General features: G+C 43.6%; 1 protein-coding gene across 1 annotated transcript in view; it reads left to right on the plus strand.

Moving 5' to 3' along the window:
* Nucleotides 1-16,991, plus strand: part of LOC126112383 (uncharacterized) — a 515,907-nt gene that overhangs the window by 309,081 nt on the left and 189,835 nt on the right. The window contains exons 6-8 of the mRNA XM_049915011.1: nucleotides 2,793-2,819; nucleotides 8,119-8,128; nucleotides 14,752-14,976. Coding sequence (XP_049770968.1) covers nucleotides 2,793-2,819; nucleotides 8,119-8,128; nucleotides 14,752-14,976 — 262 coding nt within the window. The remainder of the gene's footprint in view (nucleotides 1-2,792; nucleotides 2,820-8,118; nucleotides 8,129-14,751; nucleotides 14,977-16,991) is intronic.

Consider the following 16,991-nt stretch of genomic DNA (forward strand, 5'->3'; position numbering starts at 1 on the left):
GAGTATCCGTCTTAGACTGATTGCAGATGATGCTGTCATTTACGGTCTTGTAAAGTCATCAGATGACCAAAACGAATTGCAAAATGATTTAGATAAGATTTCAGGAATTATTGCAACCAATCGGCGTTTTTTCTTCAATTTTTATTTATTCATGACCGGTATCGAATCGTCTGACGAATCGTCATCAGGTGGTACAATTTAGTTTGGAGTATTGTGGGGGTCGTGCATCTGGGGCAAATACAGAGACGAAAAAGTGAGCACTGTATGTCAAGTTACTGTCCATTCCGTTCAACTGCTCTTACAAGTCCTTTGCCGTCTCTGACAGAATTACAATGTCATCGGCGAACCTCAAAGTTTTTATTTCTTCTCCATGGATTTTAATACCTACGCCAAATTTTTCTTTCGTTTCCTTTACTGCTTGCTCATTATACAGATTGAATAACATCGGGGACAGGCTACAACCCTGTCTCACTCACTTCCCAACCACTGCTTCCCTTTCATGTCCTTCGACTCTTATAACTGCCATCTGGTTTCTGTACAAATTGTAAATAGCCTTTCGCTCCCTGTATTTTACCCTGCCACCATTAGAATTTGAAATAGATTATTCCAGTCCACATTGTCAAAAGCTTTCTCTAAGTCTACAAATGCTAGAAACGTAGGTTTGCCTTTCCTTAATTTTTCTTCTAAGATAAGTCGTAAGGTCAATATTGCCTCACGTGTTCCAACATTTCTGCGGAATGCAAACTGATCTTCCCCGAGGTCGGTTTCTACCAGTTTTTCCATTCGTCTGTAAAGAACTCGCGTTAGTATATTGCAGCCGTGGCTTATTAAACTGATAGTTGGGTAATTTTCACATCTGTCAACACCTGCTTTCTTTGGGATTGGAATTATTATATTCTTCTAGAAGTCTGTCTCGTACATCTTGTTCACCAGATGGTAGAGTTTTGTCAGGACTGGCTCTCCCAAGGCCGTCAGTAGTTCTAATGGAATGTTGTCTACTCCCGGGGCCTTGTTTCGACTCAGATATTTCAGTGCTCTGTCAAACTCTTCACGCAGTATCGTATCTCCCATTTCATCTTCATCTACATCCTCTTCCATTTCCATAATATTGTCCTCAAGTTCATCGCCCTTGTATAGACCCTCTATATACTCCTTCCACCTTTCTGCTTTCCCCTCTTTGCTTAGAACTGGGTTTCCATCTGAGCTCTTGATATTCATACAAGTGGCTCTCTTTTCTCCAAAGGTCTCTTTAATTTTCCTGTAGGCTGTATCTATCTTACCCCTAGTGAGATAAGCCTCTACATCCTTACATTTGTCCTCTAGCCATTCCTGCTTAGCCATTTTGCACTTCCTGTCGATCGCATTTTTGATACGTTTGTATTCCTTTTTGCCTGCTTCATTTACTGCATTTTTATATTTTCTCCTTTCATAAATTAAATTCAATATTTCTTCTGTTACCGAAGGATTTCTAGTAGCCCTCGTCTTTTTACCTACTTGATCCTCTGCTGCCTTCACTACTTCATCCCTCAAAGCTACCCATTCTTCTTCTACTGTATTTCTTTCCCCCATTCCTGTCAATTGTTCCCTTATGCTCTCCCTGAAACTCTGTACAACCTCTGGTTTAGTCAGTTTATCCAGGTCCCATCTCCTTAAATTCCCACCTTTTTGCAATTTCTTCAGTTTTAATCTACAGTTCATAACCAATAGATTGTGGTCAGAGTCCACATCTGTCCCTAGAAATGTCCTACAATTTAAATCCTGGTTTCTGAACCTCTGTCTTACCATTATAGAATCAATCTGATACCTTTTAGTATCTCCAGGATTCTTCCATGTATACAACCTTCTTTTATGATTCTTGAACCAAGTGTTAGCTATGATTAAGTTATGCTCTGTGCAAAATTCTAACAGACGGCTTCCTCTTTCATTTCTTAGCCCCAATCCATATTCACCTACTATGTTTCCTTCTCTCTCTTTTCCTACTGTCGAATTCCAGTCACCCATGACTATTAAATTTTCGTCTCCCTTCACTACCTGAATAATTTCTTTTATCTCATCCTACATTTCTTCAATTTCTTCATCATCTGCCGAGCCAATTGGCATATAAACTTGTACTACTGTAGTAGGCATGGGCTTCGTGTTTATCTTGGCCACTATAATACGTTCACTGTGCTGTTTGTAGTAGCTTACCCTCACTCCTATTTTTTTATTCATTATTAAACCTACTCCTGCATTACACCTATTTGATTTTTTATTTATAACCTTGTATTCACCATACCAGAAGTCTTGTTCCTCCTGCCACCGAACTTCACTAATTCCCACTATATCTAACTTTAACCTATCCATTTCCCTTTTTAAATTTTCTAACCTACCTGCCCGATTAATGGATCTGACATTCCACCCTCCGATCCGTAGAATGCCAGTTTTCTTTCTCCTGATAACGACGTCCTCCTGAGTAGTCCCCGCCCGGAGATGCGAATGGGGGACTATTTTACCTCCGGAATATTTTACCCAAGTGGATGCCATCATCATTTAACTATACAGTAAAGCTGCATCCCCTCAGGAAAAATTACGGCTGTAGTTTCCCCTTGCTTTCAGCCGTTCGCAGTACCACAACAGCAAGGGCGTTTTGGTTAGTGTTACAAGGCCAGATCAATCAATCATCCAGACTGTTGCCCCTGCAAGTACTGAAAAGGCTGCTGCCCCTCTCCAGGAACCACACGTTTTTCTGGCCTCTCAACAGATACCCCTCCATTGTGGTTGCGCCTACCGTACGGCTATCTGTATCGTTGAAGCACGCAAGCCTCCCCACCAACGGCAAGGTCCATGGTTCATGGGGGTAGGTGTTAGATAGTATACTGTTTGATATTTTACGTTTGTACATATGCTTATTTCGGCTTTATTAGCTTCATCAGTACATCTGCAAACATCTGCATGTATCTATATTTTACACAGTATACATGGTAACCAATAATAAAACGGACAAACTGCAGGGACGGATTCCTGACTGGAAATGGAGGAAGAAAGGTCCTTTGAACATGTTTCTGGAAATGGACGGTGTGCTTGCAACGACACTATATCGTCCGGGAACACAGTACAAAGCTGTAACGCATCCACGTCACAACAGGTGTTCAAAGTGGCCTCCAGGGTACGCAATGCACGCGTTCACACGTCAGTAAAGAGGATTGATGAAAAATTCCGTAATTGTGATGCTGTGGTGAAAAATCCATTGACAAAATCCTTCCTGTGGAGGGAAACCGCAGCTGATAACCCTTGTAGTAGTTGCAGGTGACAGGGATAGCAGCGGTTGTCATGCAGGATACACATAATCGTACTTTTGCTTACACCCTGCTGGAGCACCACTGCCTGGAGTTTGCGCTACAATTCGTCTCAATATCTCGTAGAGCCTCCAAATCTGGTGTACGCGCAAACCACCGTCTTCCTGTACATTCGTCTGTCCGAAAGGACCTAAAAAAGAGCTTGAAATGTTGTGTTATGTGCGTGATGTCTGTGAGGGTACTTTTTTTGGTATAGCCGTGCTGCCTCTCGATCGTTTCCACCTGCTTGTCCGTACTCAAACCCCTCCCGGCTTGTTCCTGACAGGAATGTCGGTTCATTCTGCTGCTCCGTACGCCACGTCAATCACACATCCGGAAACGTACGAGGAACACACGCCAGTTGGTCAGAGGAACTTTCATTCGCAGCGCCGTCTACCGTCGCAACGATTCATTTCAGGATACACGTTCATAGAATCTTTTTTCCTCAATTTACTGTCAATCTGTCCGTGCGTTTGTCGGTTTTACTAATGCTAAGCCTGCATAAAGATTATTTGTGTTCGATTCTGTACTAACGTCCTGACTTTGTAAACGGACGTAAGTCAACTCTGAGTAAACTACCGCCGCTGTCCGTAGTTGTCGGCTATTAAAATTTTTCAGTAACGTTTTAAAGTTGTTCGATGATTTGATGTTGCATGTATATTATAATACATTTTTTATTATTATGACACTAGTTGAAATTCAAGTTTTATAGCTAGTTGTTTACTCAGAGATATTTATGTTGCTACGAGTCGTGTATTTATGGAAATGTTATGGATGTGTTTGTAATCTTTGGTGCTTTGGTTATCCGTTATCCCTATACAAAATTTCAGTAAATTTTTTTAACTGAGTATGCTTGAAATCGTTTTGTTCATTCAGTATATCTTCGGGATAATCCTTAGTGTGAACGTATATTAAACAAAGCGATTTCAAGCGCACACAGTTCAAAAAAAAAGTTATTGAATTTTATATATGGGTGTGGCGACGTCATTTATCCACTGCGCCTAAAACAGCGGGTGAAAGCTGCAGCTGATAGATATTTATCTTTGCCGTAGTCGGCTTGGTTACGAGTTGTTTATTCTTGTTAGTTTTTGATCTGTGCTTGGAAAATAAAATGTTTTCTCATCTCATGAAAAAGCTGTTACTTCATAAAATATAAAGGCTCCCATAGTGGTGACCCCGAAAAATCGTAGCAGAAGCATAAAGAAAATATATATACCGACAAGAATAATGAATTCAGATACAAAAGCATGGGGCAGTGGAATCAAGATTGAAGACAACAGTCGGTTCGACCAAGGATCGCGGTCCACGCCCTTTGATTCGCCACAAAACGGAACGACAGATGTTAACGCAAAAGATGAGAGTACTACACGCGACACGGAAATGTGAAGCTTTCCGCGTTCTGGTTGATGCGCCCCCAGCTTTGGTTTACGCAGTCTTGAGTGCATATTTCGGCAGCGTGGGGTGTCTAACAACAATGACAAATTTAATATAGTGGTTTCACATCTAAATTTAGAAGTGATAGAGGAAGTAAAAGAAACCTTGTCGCAACAAAATTACTTTGTGCTAACGGAAGCTCTCATACAGCATTATACGTTGTCACCAGATTTGCGACTACAAAAAGTTTTCGCATACGAAGATTTCGGCGACAAGACTCCGTCACAAGTACTCAAAGCCTTACGTACATTAGCCGGCCCGGAACTCCTACCTGAAGAGTCTTTACGTCTAATATGGCTTCGTAAACTTCCTGCCAACATCCGTGCCGTCATTGCAGCAGAAACAGACTTACCATTGCAAGTCTTAGCAAAAAAGGCAGACACCATCGCAAACACCTTAACCGACGTTTCTGCGTGTTCCGAATTCAACTACAGCCAGGATAGAGGCCCAAGAACGTGTAGTGTGATGGAATCTGACGTCAGTGAGCCAGGAACATGCAATAATACTTCCCAACAGCAGTGCTCATCGACCGAACCCACCATACAGCAACTGGCAGCACAAGTGACAAAACTCAACGTGCAAGTAACTTCACACCACCAGCAGCTACGAAGTCGCAGTTCGAAAAGACGAAAAATGCTATGCAACAAGATTTGACAGATCAATGGTGCTGGTACCACAGACGCTTCGATAACACTGCCCGTCAATGTATTCAACCCTGCAGCTAACCCAAACTTAAAAGGCGGGCGTTAAAGGGCGCTAACGTTCGTCAACAACAACATAGGCGCCCGAGTCATAGCGTGATTCAAAGAGGTGAAAACGCCACGGTATCTGCAGTCAACCAACCACACCGATTGTTCGCGTTGGACCTCTCTTCAGGTGAGAAGTTTCTGATTGACACAGGTTCAGAAGTCAGTGTTTTTCCAAGAAAGAGAAGTGATATACTCACGACAACAACGCAACATGTGCTGACTGCGGTAAACAATTCCAGAATATCTACCTATGGTGAGAAACAGTTGGCATTACATCTGAATTCCAACTTCCATCCAAAATGGACTTTTGTGGTTGCTGATGTGCCGAGTCCTTAATTGGAGCGGACTTTTTACGGAACTACCGACTTATGCTCGACCTAGTTAACCGTCGTTTGGTGACAGTTCCCACAGAAGAGATATTGCCTACTGCGTCTTCCGCGTCGGTTCAAGTGCAGTGCGATGTGCCCGTGTCTTTCCGCACGAAGGTTTCCGGCTCCTCTACCGCGTCATCTGCGTCGGGATATTGTGATACGATTTCGTACCCGCAACTAAGCGGGGCGCACACGTGTGCGTCACGCAAGAGGACACCCGTCAGTCGTAACGATTCGTATACTGTAGGCAATATCAGAACACTGTCGGAGGAATCACTTTTTCGTAAACTGCTTCAAGACTTTCCAGCACTTACCGAACCCGTCAACGCAACCAGGAAATGCAGACACAATACTCAACACCACATCAGCACGACACAAGGTCAACCCGTTGCCTTCCGCCCGCGGCGTCTGCCTCCAGAGATGCTGCTCGCTGCGCGAGCTGAGTTCGACAGACTTCTAAAAACAGGTATTGTAAGTAGGTCTGATAGTTCATGGGCATCTCCAATTCACATGGTCCGTAAAAAAGACAATCCATGGAGAGTATGTGGAGACTACAGGGCACTCAACGCCCGCACAATTCCCGACCGCTACCCAGTACCCAATGTGACTCATTTTAACAGTACGATTAGCAATGCCAAAATATTTAGTGTGACTGATTGCGCCAAAGCATTTTCCCAGATTCCCATGGCTCCATCTGACATTAAAAAAACAGCAGTTATCACACCATTCGGTTTGTCTGAGTACAATTTTATGCCATTTGGCCTCAGAAACGCTGCCCAAACATGGCAAAGATTCATGCATAAGGTGCTTCGAGAATTACCATTCGTATTTTGTTATATGAACGACATTTTAGTATTCTCTGGTTCTGTATATCAGCATGTCGAACATCTGCGGCAGCTTTTCCGCCGTCTGACAGAGTATGGCATAAATATTAACGAAACAAAGTGCACGTTTGGAAAACGCGAGGTTAAGTTCCTGGGATATTTGGTTTCAGCAGCAGGCCTGTCACCTTTGCCTGAGCGGTTTGAAGCAGTGCAACAGATGCCCCTTCCCACAACTTACAAAGGACTTCGCAGATTTTTGGGCATGCTCAACTATTACAGACGTCACTTACCTAAATTAGCTGCCGCCCAAGAGCCACTCACAACGTTACTTGCAGGTAAAAATACAACAGGAAATCGTAAAATTCCATGAAGTCCAGATGCTGAAGCAGCTTTCCATGACTTAAAGAAATGTCTTTCTCGGGCAACACTACTGGGACATCCAAGATTGAGCGCTCCTTTAGCGCTCATGGTTGATGCGAGCCAAACAGCAGTGGGTGTAGCGCTACAGCAAGAAGTTGATGGCAGATGGCAGCCGCTCGCATTTTTCTCTAAAAACCTGACTCGACAGCAGCAAAATTGGAGTGCTATTGACCGTGAGTTGCTTGCTATTTACTTAGCCATAAAGCGTTTTCGCACATCTGTCGAAGGGAGGCACTTTGCAATTTTTACCGATCACAAGCCGTTAGTAGCTATATTTCAACGAGACACAGAGCTCAATTCACCACGTCAGTGCAGGCAAGTCGATTACATTGCACAGTTCACAACTGACGTGCGTCACATTTCAGGAAAAGACAACCTGGTCCCAGATTGCCTGTCTAGGAATTGTGCCAGTTTAAATTCAATTCGTTGGACCGAGTTAGCGTCTAAACAACGAGAAGATCCTTTCTTGCGCCGTCTAATAGAGGAACAGAGAACTGCGCTGCAGCTCAGACGTGTGTCTGTCCCAAATGTTGCAGACGGAATTTGGTGTGATGTAGCAAAAGGAAAGGAGCGACTTTACATACCAGAACAATATCGTCGCGAGATTTGTAGTGCACTACATAACCTATCACATCCAGGAGTACGAGCTACAGCCAAGTTAGTTTCCTCCAAAGTAGTGTGGCCTGGAATACAAAAAGATTGTCGTGCATGGGCGCGTGCATGCCTAACATGTCAGCGTAATAAAATCGGCAGACATGTTTTTGCACCTATTGCTGACTTCCCGACGCCTTCTGCAAGATTTTCACATATACATGTGGACATTGTGGGCCCGCTATCATGCTCTTCAGAACAACGCTATTTGCTCACAGTCATTGATCGTTTTACCAGGTGGCCAGAAGTAGTTGTAATACAAGACATTTCTGCGGAATCGGTTGCAAAAGCACTGTTGCATTCATGGTTCTCCAGGTTTGGCGTTCCGCAAAACATAACAACAGATCGCGGAAAGCAGTTTGAAAGTCAACTTGTCAATGAACTTTTACTACTGTGCGGGTGCAACCACCTACGCACCACAAGCTATCATCCATCTAGTAATGGAATGGTGGAACGACTACACCGCACGCTCAAAGCTGCATTAATGTGTAGTTCCACTTCATGGCCTGAAGCACTACCGCTGGTCCTACTCGGATTGAGAATGGCCGTGAAGGAGGACTTACAATGCTCTTCCGCAGAATTGGTTTATGGAGAGCAATTGAGGGTTCCTCGAGAATTTATCGTTCCAGCATCTACACTGCCGTTCGCCCCTGAGTTATGCACGCAATTCGCGAGACAACTCAGCGTTAGAATGAGAAACATCAAACCCACTAACCCTGTCAGACATGGAGACCGGAGAGTGTTTGTACATAAAGACCTGCAAGCAACGTCCCAAGTGTGGCTTAGGGACGATACGGTGCGCCCGCCGCTTGTTTCGCCTTACTCTGGACCATACAGGGTAATCACAAGAGGAAGCCACAGCTTCAAAATCGATAAGGATGGTAAAGAAGAGACAGTCTCAATTGAGCGGCTTAAACCTGCTTACACCGAAGAGGGTACACTCCTTCCTCGGTCTGAAAAATCACCCTCAAACGTGGAAGCCAAAGAAACAGCAGATAGTCTCGCCGAGCCCTCGGTTTCAGAAGAGGACAACGAAGCAGCAAGTGCAGAACAGGAGCAGCCATTGCCTGCACCAGATGTTTTCACGAGAGCTGGTAGAAAAATCAAGTGCAAGTTTCCCCACATACCTGGTGCACCCGGTTTCAAAAGGAGGGGGGCTGATGTGGCGACGTCATTTATCCACTGCGCCAAAAACAGCGGGTGAAAGCTGCAGCTGATAGATATTTATCTTTGCCGTAGGCGGCTTGGTTACGAGTTGTTTATTCTTGTTAGTTTTTGATCTGTGCTTGGAAAATAAAATGTTTTCTCATCTCATGAAAAAGCTGTTACTTCATAAAATATAAAGGTTCCCATATGGGTATAACGGATAACCAAAACACCAAAGATTACAAATACATCAATAACAGTTCCATAGGCATACGACCCACAACAAAACAAATATCTACGAGTAAGCAACTAGCTGTAAAACTTGAATTTCAAAGACAGTCAAAATAATAAAAAAATGTATTATAATAAACGAGAAACATAAAATCACCGAACAACTTTGAAACGTCGCTGAAAATATATTACAGCCGACAACTACGGACAGCAGTAATTAATAGTTTACTCAAAGTTGACTTACGGTATGTCCATTTACAACGACAGGACGTGAGTCAAACATCCAATGTAAGAAACCTTTATAAATTATATGTTATGTAAAATATTAATAAATGCGATTGTTTTCAGATGTACTGTTGTTGTTGTTGTGGTCTTCAGTCCTGAGACTGGTTTGATGCAGCTCTCCATGCTACTCTATCCTGTGCAAGCTTCTTCATCTCCCAGTACCTACTGCAACCTACATCCTTCTGAATCTGCTTAGTGTATTGATCTCTTGGTCTCCCTCTACGATTTTTACCCTCCGCGCTGCCCTCCAATGCTAAATTTGTGATCCCTCGATGCCTCAGAACATGTCCTACCAACCGATCCCTTCATCTAGTCAAGTTGTGCCACAAACTTCTCTTCTCCCCAATCCTATACAATATCTCCTCATTAGTTACGTGATCTACCCACATTATCTTCAGCATTCTTCTGTAGCACCACATTTCAAAAGCTTCTATTCTCTTCTTGTCCAAACTAGTTATCGTCCATGTCTCACTTCCATACATGGCTACACTCCATACAAATACTTTCAGAAACGACTTCCTGACACCTAAATCTATATTCGATGTTAACAAATTTCTCTTCTTGAGAAACGCTTTCCTTGCCATTGCCAGTCTACATTTTATATCCTCTCTACTTCGACCATCATCGGTTATTTTACTCCCTAAATAGCAAAACTCCTTTACTACTTTTAGTGTCTCATTTCCTAATCTAATTCCCTCAGCATCACCCGACTTGATTTGACTACATTCCATTATCCTTGTTTTGCTTTTGTTGATGTTAATCTTATATCCTCCTTTCAAGACACTGTCCATTCCGTTCAACTGCTCTTCCAAGTCCTTTGCTGTCTCTGACAGAATTACAATGTCATCGGCGAACCTCAGAGTTTTTACTTCTTCTCCATGAATTTTAATACCTACTCCGAATTTTTCTTTTGTTTCCTTTACTGCTTGCTCAATATACAGATTGAATAACATCGGGGAGAGGCTACAACCCTGTCTCACTCCTTTCCCAACCACTGCTTCCCTTTCATGCCCCTCGACTCTTATAACTGCCATCTGGTTTCTGTACAAATTGTAAATAGCCTTTCGCTCCCTGTATTTTACCCCTGCCACCTTCAGAATTTGAAAGAGAGTATTCCAGTCAACATTGTCAAAAGCTTTCTCTAAGTCTACAAATGCTAGAAACGTAGGTTTGCCTTTTCTTAATCTTTCTTCCAAGATAAGTCGTAAGGTCAGTATTGCCTCACGTGTTCCAACATTTCTACGGAATCCAAACTGATCTTCCCCGAGGTCGGTTTCTACCAGTTTTTCCATTCGTCTGTAAAGAATTCGCGTTAGTATTTTGCAGCTGTGACTTATTAAACTGATAGTTCGGTAATTTTCACATCTGTCAACACCTGCTTTCTTTGGGATTGGAATTATTATATTCTTCTTAAAGTCTGAGGGTATTTCGCCTGTTTCATACATCATGCTCACCAGATGGTAGAGTTTTGTCATGACAGGCTCTCCCGAGGCCATCAGTACTTCTAATGGAATGTTGTCTACTCCCGGGGCCTTGTTTTGACTCAGGTCTTTCAGTGCTCTGTCAAACTCTTCACGCAGTATCTTATCTCCCATTTCATCTTCATCTACATCCTCTTCCATTTCCATAATATTGTCCTCAAGTATATCGCCCTTGTATAAACCCTCTATATACTCCTTCCACCTTTCTGCTTTCCCTTCTTTGCTTAGAACTGGGTTGCCATCTGAGCTCTTGATATTCATACAAGTGGTTCTCTTCTCTCCAAAGGTCTCTTTAATTTTCCTGTAGGCAGTATCTATCTTACCCCTAGTGAGACAAGCCTCTACATCCTTACATTTGTCCTCTAGCCATCCCTGCTTAGCCATTTTGCACTTCCTGTCGATTTCATTTTTGAGACGTTTGTATTCCTTTTTGCCTGCTTCATTTACTGCAGATGTACTGATGATGGCAATAAAGCAGAAATAAGTTTATATATATAAATAAAATATCAAGCAGCATACTGTCTACTAATTCTCTGCATAACGTCCTACTGTGACATAATTTATGCTCCAAGTCCCATAATCCAGAAACTGCAAGTTTTGATTTCTTATCCCAGTATCCTTTTCTAAATTTCTCGTTGCATTCATTTACTGCTTACCCAGAGTGCAGATTACATCACTTCATTGACTGAGAACAATCACGTCTTACTTCCTTCGGAAGTACTACTTTGCTTTTATTTTCTTTGACTTTTATAACAGCAGGCTGGTTTCTGCACAAGTGCAAATAACGTGCCGCTCTCTAATTTTATCCCTGGTACTTTCAAAATATCAAAGAGTGTAATCGAGCCAACATTATTATAAATGCTATAAACGATAAGTCATTATTATCTAATGTGTTCCTACATTTCTCCAGAATCCAAACGGATCTCCCCCGCGGTTGGCTATTGTCATTTTTCCCATTCTTCTGTGAGAATTAGTGTCGGTATTTCGCAACCATCACTTATTAAACTAATTCGGTAGTATTCTCACATGTCAGCAGCTCTCTTCTTTGGAAAAGGCATTATTATCACATTCTTAATGAGGTCTGAGGATTTTTCTAGATTCTAATACATGTAGCATATCAGGTGAAATAGCTAGACAAGAAAATTAAATTTACTCTCTCTTAGTTACATGGGTAACACGAGGGCTTTTTTTTTCTTTAAATGTCTGATTGGTTGCGAAATTAAAAACCACAGTGAACATCCGACGAAGCCTCTTGCAATGTGTTGTTCGGTGTCTCTAGCATGCCCGTAAATTGTATCCCATCGCACTTTTCAGTTCTGAGTGCACAGTGAGCATCTAAAAAGGGTAGAACAATAGTCTCCCGCCAAAGTGTGAAGTGCATGCTATCATTCGATTTCTTCATGTTGAGGGGTTCCACCCGATTTCATGCAGCCCACGTAACGTAACTGTCAAGCCTAACAGCAAAGTGCGGTAATGGCGCTGGAAGTTTGAAGCAGTACGCACAGACATTCATGAAGCGGGTAATCAGGGAAGGAATCGAGTGTCAACCGATGATGTTGTTCTGCCGGTGCGTCAGGCGATTCGAGAAAATCGTCTATCATTGAACAACTATGATGGGCAATTCAGGAAGCGAAGAGGAACTTTGTCATCAGGCATCGTCCTTCTTTGTCAAAGTTGTTACGTGGCAGCTTTGTTCCTAAGCTGTCACATACCACATTTGACGATATTATATGCTCATACCCTTTTGGTCAGCGTACTCACGCTCTTACAGTGCATCGTAACTGGAGACAATATTCAGTACTACCAGTGACTGCCTAGCTAATAGCTTTTACCTTCACTTTTACTACAGGGAGGGTCGTTATTTTTATGCAGAACTGAAAGCTTCGAAGCTGACTGGAAAGGGAGAAGCATCCTAAACATGTAACAGCTAAAGTCTGACTCCCAGCTAAAGTAGCCAGGAACGGAATTCGATTCGCCCACCCCCGCACCCCGGTTTGTGTCTATGTGTAAGCCTTCCTTTTTTGTAGCTCCAGAATCATATTATGGAGTGGGAGATGTTTCCTGACCTCCCACACCGTTTGACCATTGTTTAATAACAACAAAATCAGCACGAATAGAGGTTTGTTTAACCTTGTTACGTAATTTTTACTGGGCTCAACTCGCAATGTCTGCCACTATTGGCGGCGAGATTCCCGCTTTGGCAGAAACAGCCAAGTTTGCAGTGTTAAGATACAGGATACTTGCTGCTGGAGGTCCGAAGATGGCAGACTCGTTGCTAGTCGAGGGTTGCTGACATATAGCGGGATGTCTCGACCTTAGTACTGAGTACAGAGGACGAGCTGGACTCAGTGTCTCCAACCATTACTGACACCACCTCGGCGTTCATGCTGCATGAGCGTAGTAAGAAAGGGCTGCCACTGCAATCACCGATCAGGAGCTATCCGCATAGTTCTAACTTTTCACAGATAGCTCTTTCATCGTTCACACTGGTGACCTTACAGGTGTGTGTAGATAGTTTTCCAAGTTCTTTCTTTAATCACTAAACAGTCTTGCAGTCACTTGCCATATCTGTGTATTACTCTCATAATTGAGCCTTTAGCGTGGTTACCCAGCCATGCCAAGATTAAGTTAATCAACTATCATTCCTTGTCCATTTACTAAATGCTCATTTGCGTGTGTCAGTGGGTAATACAGATTTTGGTGCTTTACGATAATGGAGCTGATTGCTACAGTGACCTCTTGTTTCTGCTATGGCGATCCTTCCTCTCGTTAACATATTCGATCGTGGTGCAGCACCAATATTTTCATGCTTTATTAGGCCATACCTAGTAATTATCATTCAATAAGACATTTCCATTTGTGCAACATTATAATTTCCTAACAATATACTATTTTCTTTCATCGTGCACACTGGTGACATTACAGGCGTGTGCAGATACTTTTCCACATTCTTTCTTTAATCACTAACAGTCTTGCAGTCACTTGCCATATCTGTGTATTACTCTCATAATTGAGCCTTTAGCTAGGACTCTTCCCTCTCTGTAGGCCAGCCGCAGTGGTCGAGTGGTTGTAGGTGCTTCAGTCCGGAACCGTGCGACTGCTACGGTCACAGGTTCGAATCCTGCCTCGGGCATGGATGTGTGTGCTGTCCTTAGGTTAGTTAGGTTTAAGTAGTTCTAACTTACGGAGGACTGATGACCTCAGATGTTAAGTCCGATAGTGCTCAGACCCATTTTGAATCTTCTGTGTAGGTCACCAATGACTGGGCTCTGGCATCTCTGGGGTATGCTAAGCAGCACAACTGAAACCCCACACATCTGCTCCGCTGCACACTGCAGCTGCAACAAAGAAACCCTTGCGGAATTATTGATCGGAAACTCTAAATCATCTACCGCACAGCCTGAGCTTGGCACCCTCTGATTTTCATCATCTTGCTCACAGTAACGGGTTGCTATGAGGGCAGCATTTTGACAGACAACCGGCTACAGACCAGCGTAGAGAATTGGCGGAAAGCACATGAAGCTATCTTCTATGATGAGGGCATTGTAAAGTTGGTACAATGCTACAACAAATATCTAAGTCAGAGCGGCGACTATGTAAAGAAGTGTGCAGTTAAACGATGCAAAAAAACATACCGGCCTTTCACTGTAGCTTATATTTCGCGAGAAAAAAATAGTCCTTGTATTAAAGACTAACATCTTCCTTTCTTTTAATTTTCAGCCAGAGTGATACTTAGTAAAAAATTAATGGCCAGTATCCAGAAATACTCGCAACGTGTCTTGTCAACCGAGAACTGTGGAAAATGTGATCGCTTCACGGTGCTGTGACGTGGCCGTGGCCGGCAGGTGTGGTCGGAGTGTGACGAGGTGCAGGACTACGTGACGGTGTACGACGGCTACACGACGCGCGACCCGGTGCTGCTGCGCTTCTGCGGGGGCGGCGAGCCGGTGCCCGAGGCGGTGAGCAGCGGGCCCGAGCTGCTGGTGCAGTTCTCCACCGCGCCCTACGGCACCTTCCTGCAGCAGCCGCCGCCGCCGCTGCCGCTGCACGGCTTCCAGCTGGACGTGCAGGTAGGCCGCCTACGCGCCTCCCCTACCCTGCAGCCAGCACGTCCTCTGGCCACTTCACGAGCGCTCCTCCCCTCTGAACACAGAAAAGCCCAAGTACGTGTCTCGGAATTCTCACAATCCCGAAGTTATCCACTTTCACGAATCAACCCCGTTCGACATTACAGTCAAGGACTTGACAGTGCTGCTTGGGGACCTAGGGGATAGGTTAACAATAAGGAAAAACCACAAAAACAACACGTCACCACACCTAATACGTCGTAGGGAAACCATTGGCATTCAAAGCAGCTTCCAGTCATCTCGGAATGGAGATATACAGAGCCTATATGGTTTCCAAGGGATCTCATACCAGCGTTCCTGCAAAATAGTGGCAAGTTCAGTGAACGATGGTGGAGGTGGACAGTGATCAAGGACTCTTCTCTGCAAAGCAGAATATAAATCTCAATAATATCGAAATCTGGTGACTGTGGTAGCCAAGGAGATGTGACACTTGAGCGTCATACGATGTGAGCTGAGTGAATTGGGGGGGGGGGGGGGGGACTGTCATCCTGGGAAACGGCATCACCATTGGGGAGCAAATATTGTACAATGGGATGGATCTCACCAGCCAAAATGATCTCTAAATACTTGACAGTAATGCGACCTTGCGAAGTACTCATTTGGCTCAATGGATGTCAAGATACGGCTACCCAAATCCTCACTGAACCCTAATTATTTTGCGCTCTTCGGACGTAAAAGCAGCCGGATGTTAGTGTGAAAAAGACTCATCCATTGCTACCTAGTCCATGTTTCATGGCTAGAGTGCCACGTTTTCCTGGAGTGAACACATACATCAGTGATTACTGATTTTGGAATTACAACTCGTTCAGTAATTCCCACCTTGTGAAGATCCCTTCATGTTGTTGTGGTGTTGACGTGGTTCACAAGTAAGACGTTCACTCCTGCAGTGACTTTTGCAGCTGTTTATAGTGACAACCATCTTGCAAGATCGTCAGTCACCACCATTCAACACATACTTTCGTTCGCGTTGTGACTTAACGGATGACATGTTTCTGCTTTCCCTGTATGCGGTATAAATTTCGATATAGAGCTTCTTAAAACACCAAACACTTCTGCAGCTTGGTTACGGAAGTAACAACCGTAGGAGCACCAACTATTTCTCCACTTTCGAATACACTTAGTTCCAACATACACTCACAGCTACACAGGATATGTTTTGACCACACTTGATACTTGCAACGTATTTGACGACATTTCACAGGTGCAGATTCAACAGGGCAACCTGCAGGCTTTGCCAGCATCTGAATTAATATTCAAGCATGCAATTTTCGCGACGTTTGCATATTTTGGCCCACCCTCCGTACTTGATACTTCACGTGGAACATGTACACTTCAGGCATGCATCACAACAGTTCTAAAATCACTCAGCTTCTGTATTCTATACACTGACAGAAGAAAATCCACAACTCCAAAAAATAATTAACATAGAGAAACGAAATTCCTCGAATAAATTTGTTTAGGTAACCTATTTAGTGATTAACATTGTAAGACCGCAGGTTAATGTAAGCGTGAGATAAGCCATTGCAAATCTGAATGCTGGTGCATTAAAAACCGGAGTAGAATGTTTAATGCAAGCAGGCAAACGTGCTTGCAATGTGTTATACAAGTTCCAGATCTCAATTTGTAGGGTTGAGTTCCATGCCAGCCACACTTGGTCGGTCAACACAAGAATGGTTAATGCTGGTTGTGGATGATGCCGCAGTTGTCGTCCGATGATGCCCCACACATTCGCGATTGGAGACAGATCTGGCGAGCGAGCAGTCCAAGGCAACAGTTGACACTCTGTAGAGCATGTTGGGTTACAATAGCGGAATTTGGGCGAGTGTTATCCTGTTGGGATGCACCCCCCTGGAATGCCGTTCATGGTTGGCAGCGCAACAGTTTGAATTACCAAGATCCAGTGTGTCTAGCGCGCTGACAGGTTGGTTTCAGCCTCTCAACTGCCGTCCCCTTTTATC

This window comes from Schistocerca cancellata, chromosome 1 (assembly GCF_023864275.1).
Source record: "Schistocerca cancellata isolate TAMUIC-IGC-003103 chromosome 1, iqSchCanc2.1, whole genome shotgun sequence".
In the NCBI taxonomy this organism is placed as follows: domain Eukaryota; kingdom Metazoa; phylum Arthropoda; class Insecta; order Orthoptera; family Acrididae; genus Schistocerca; species Schistocerca cancellata.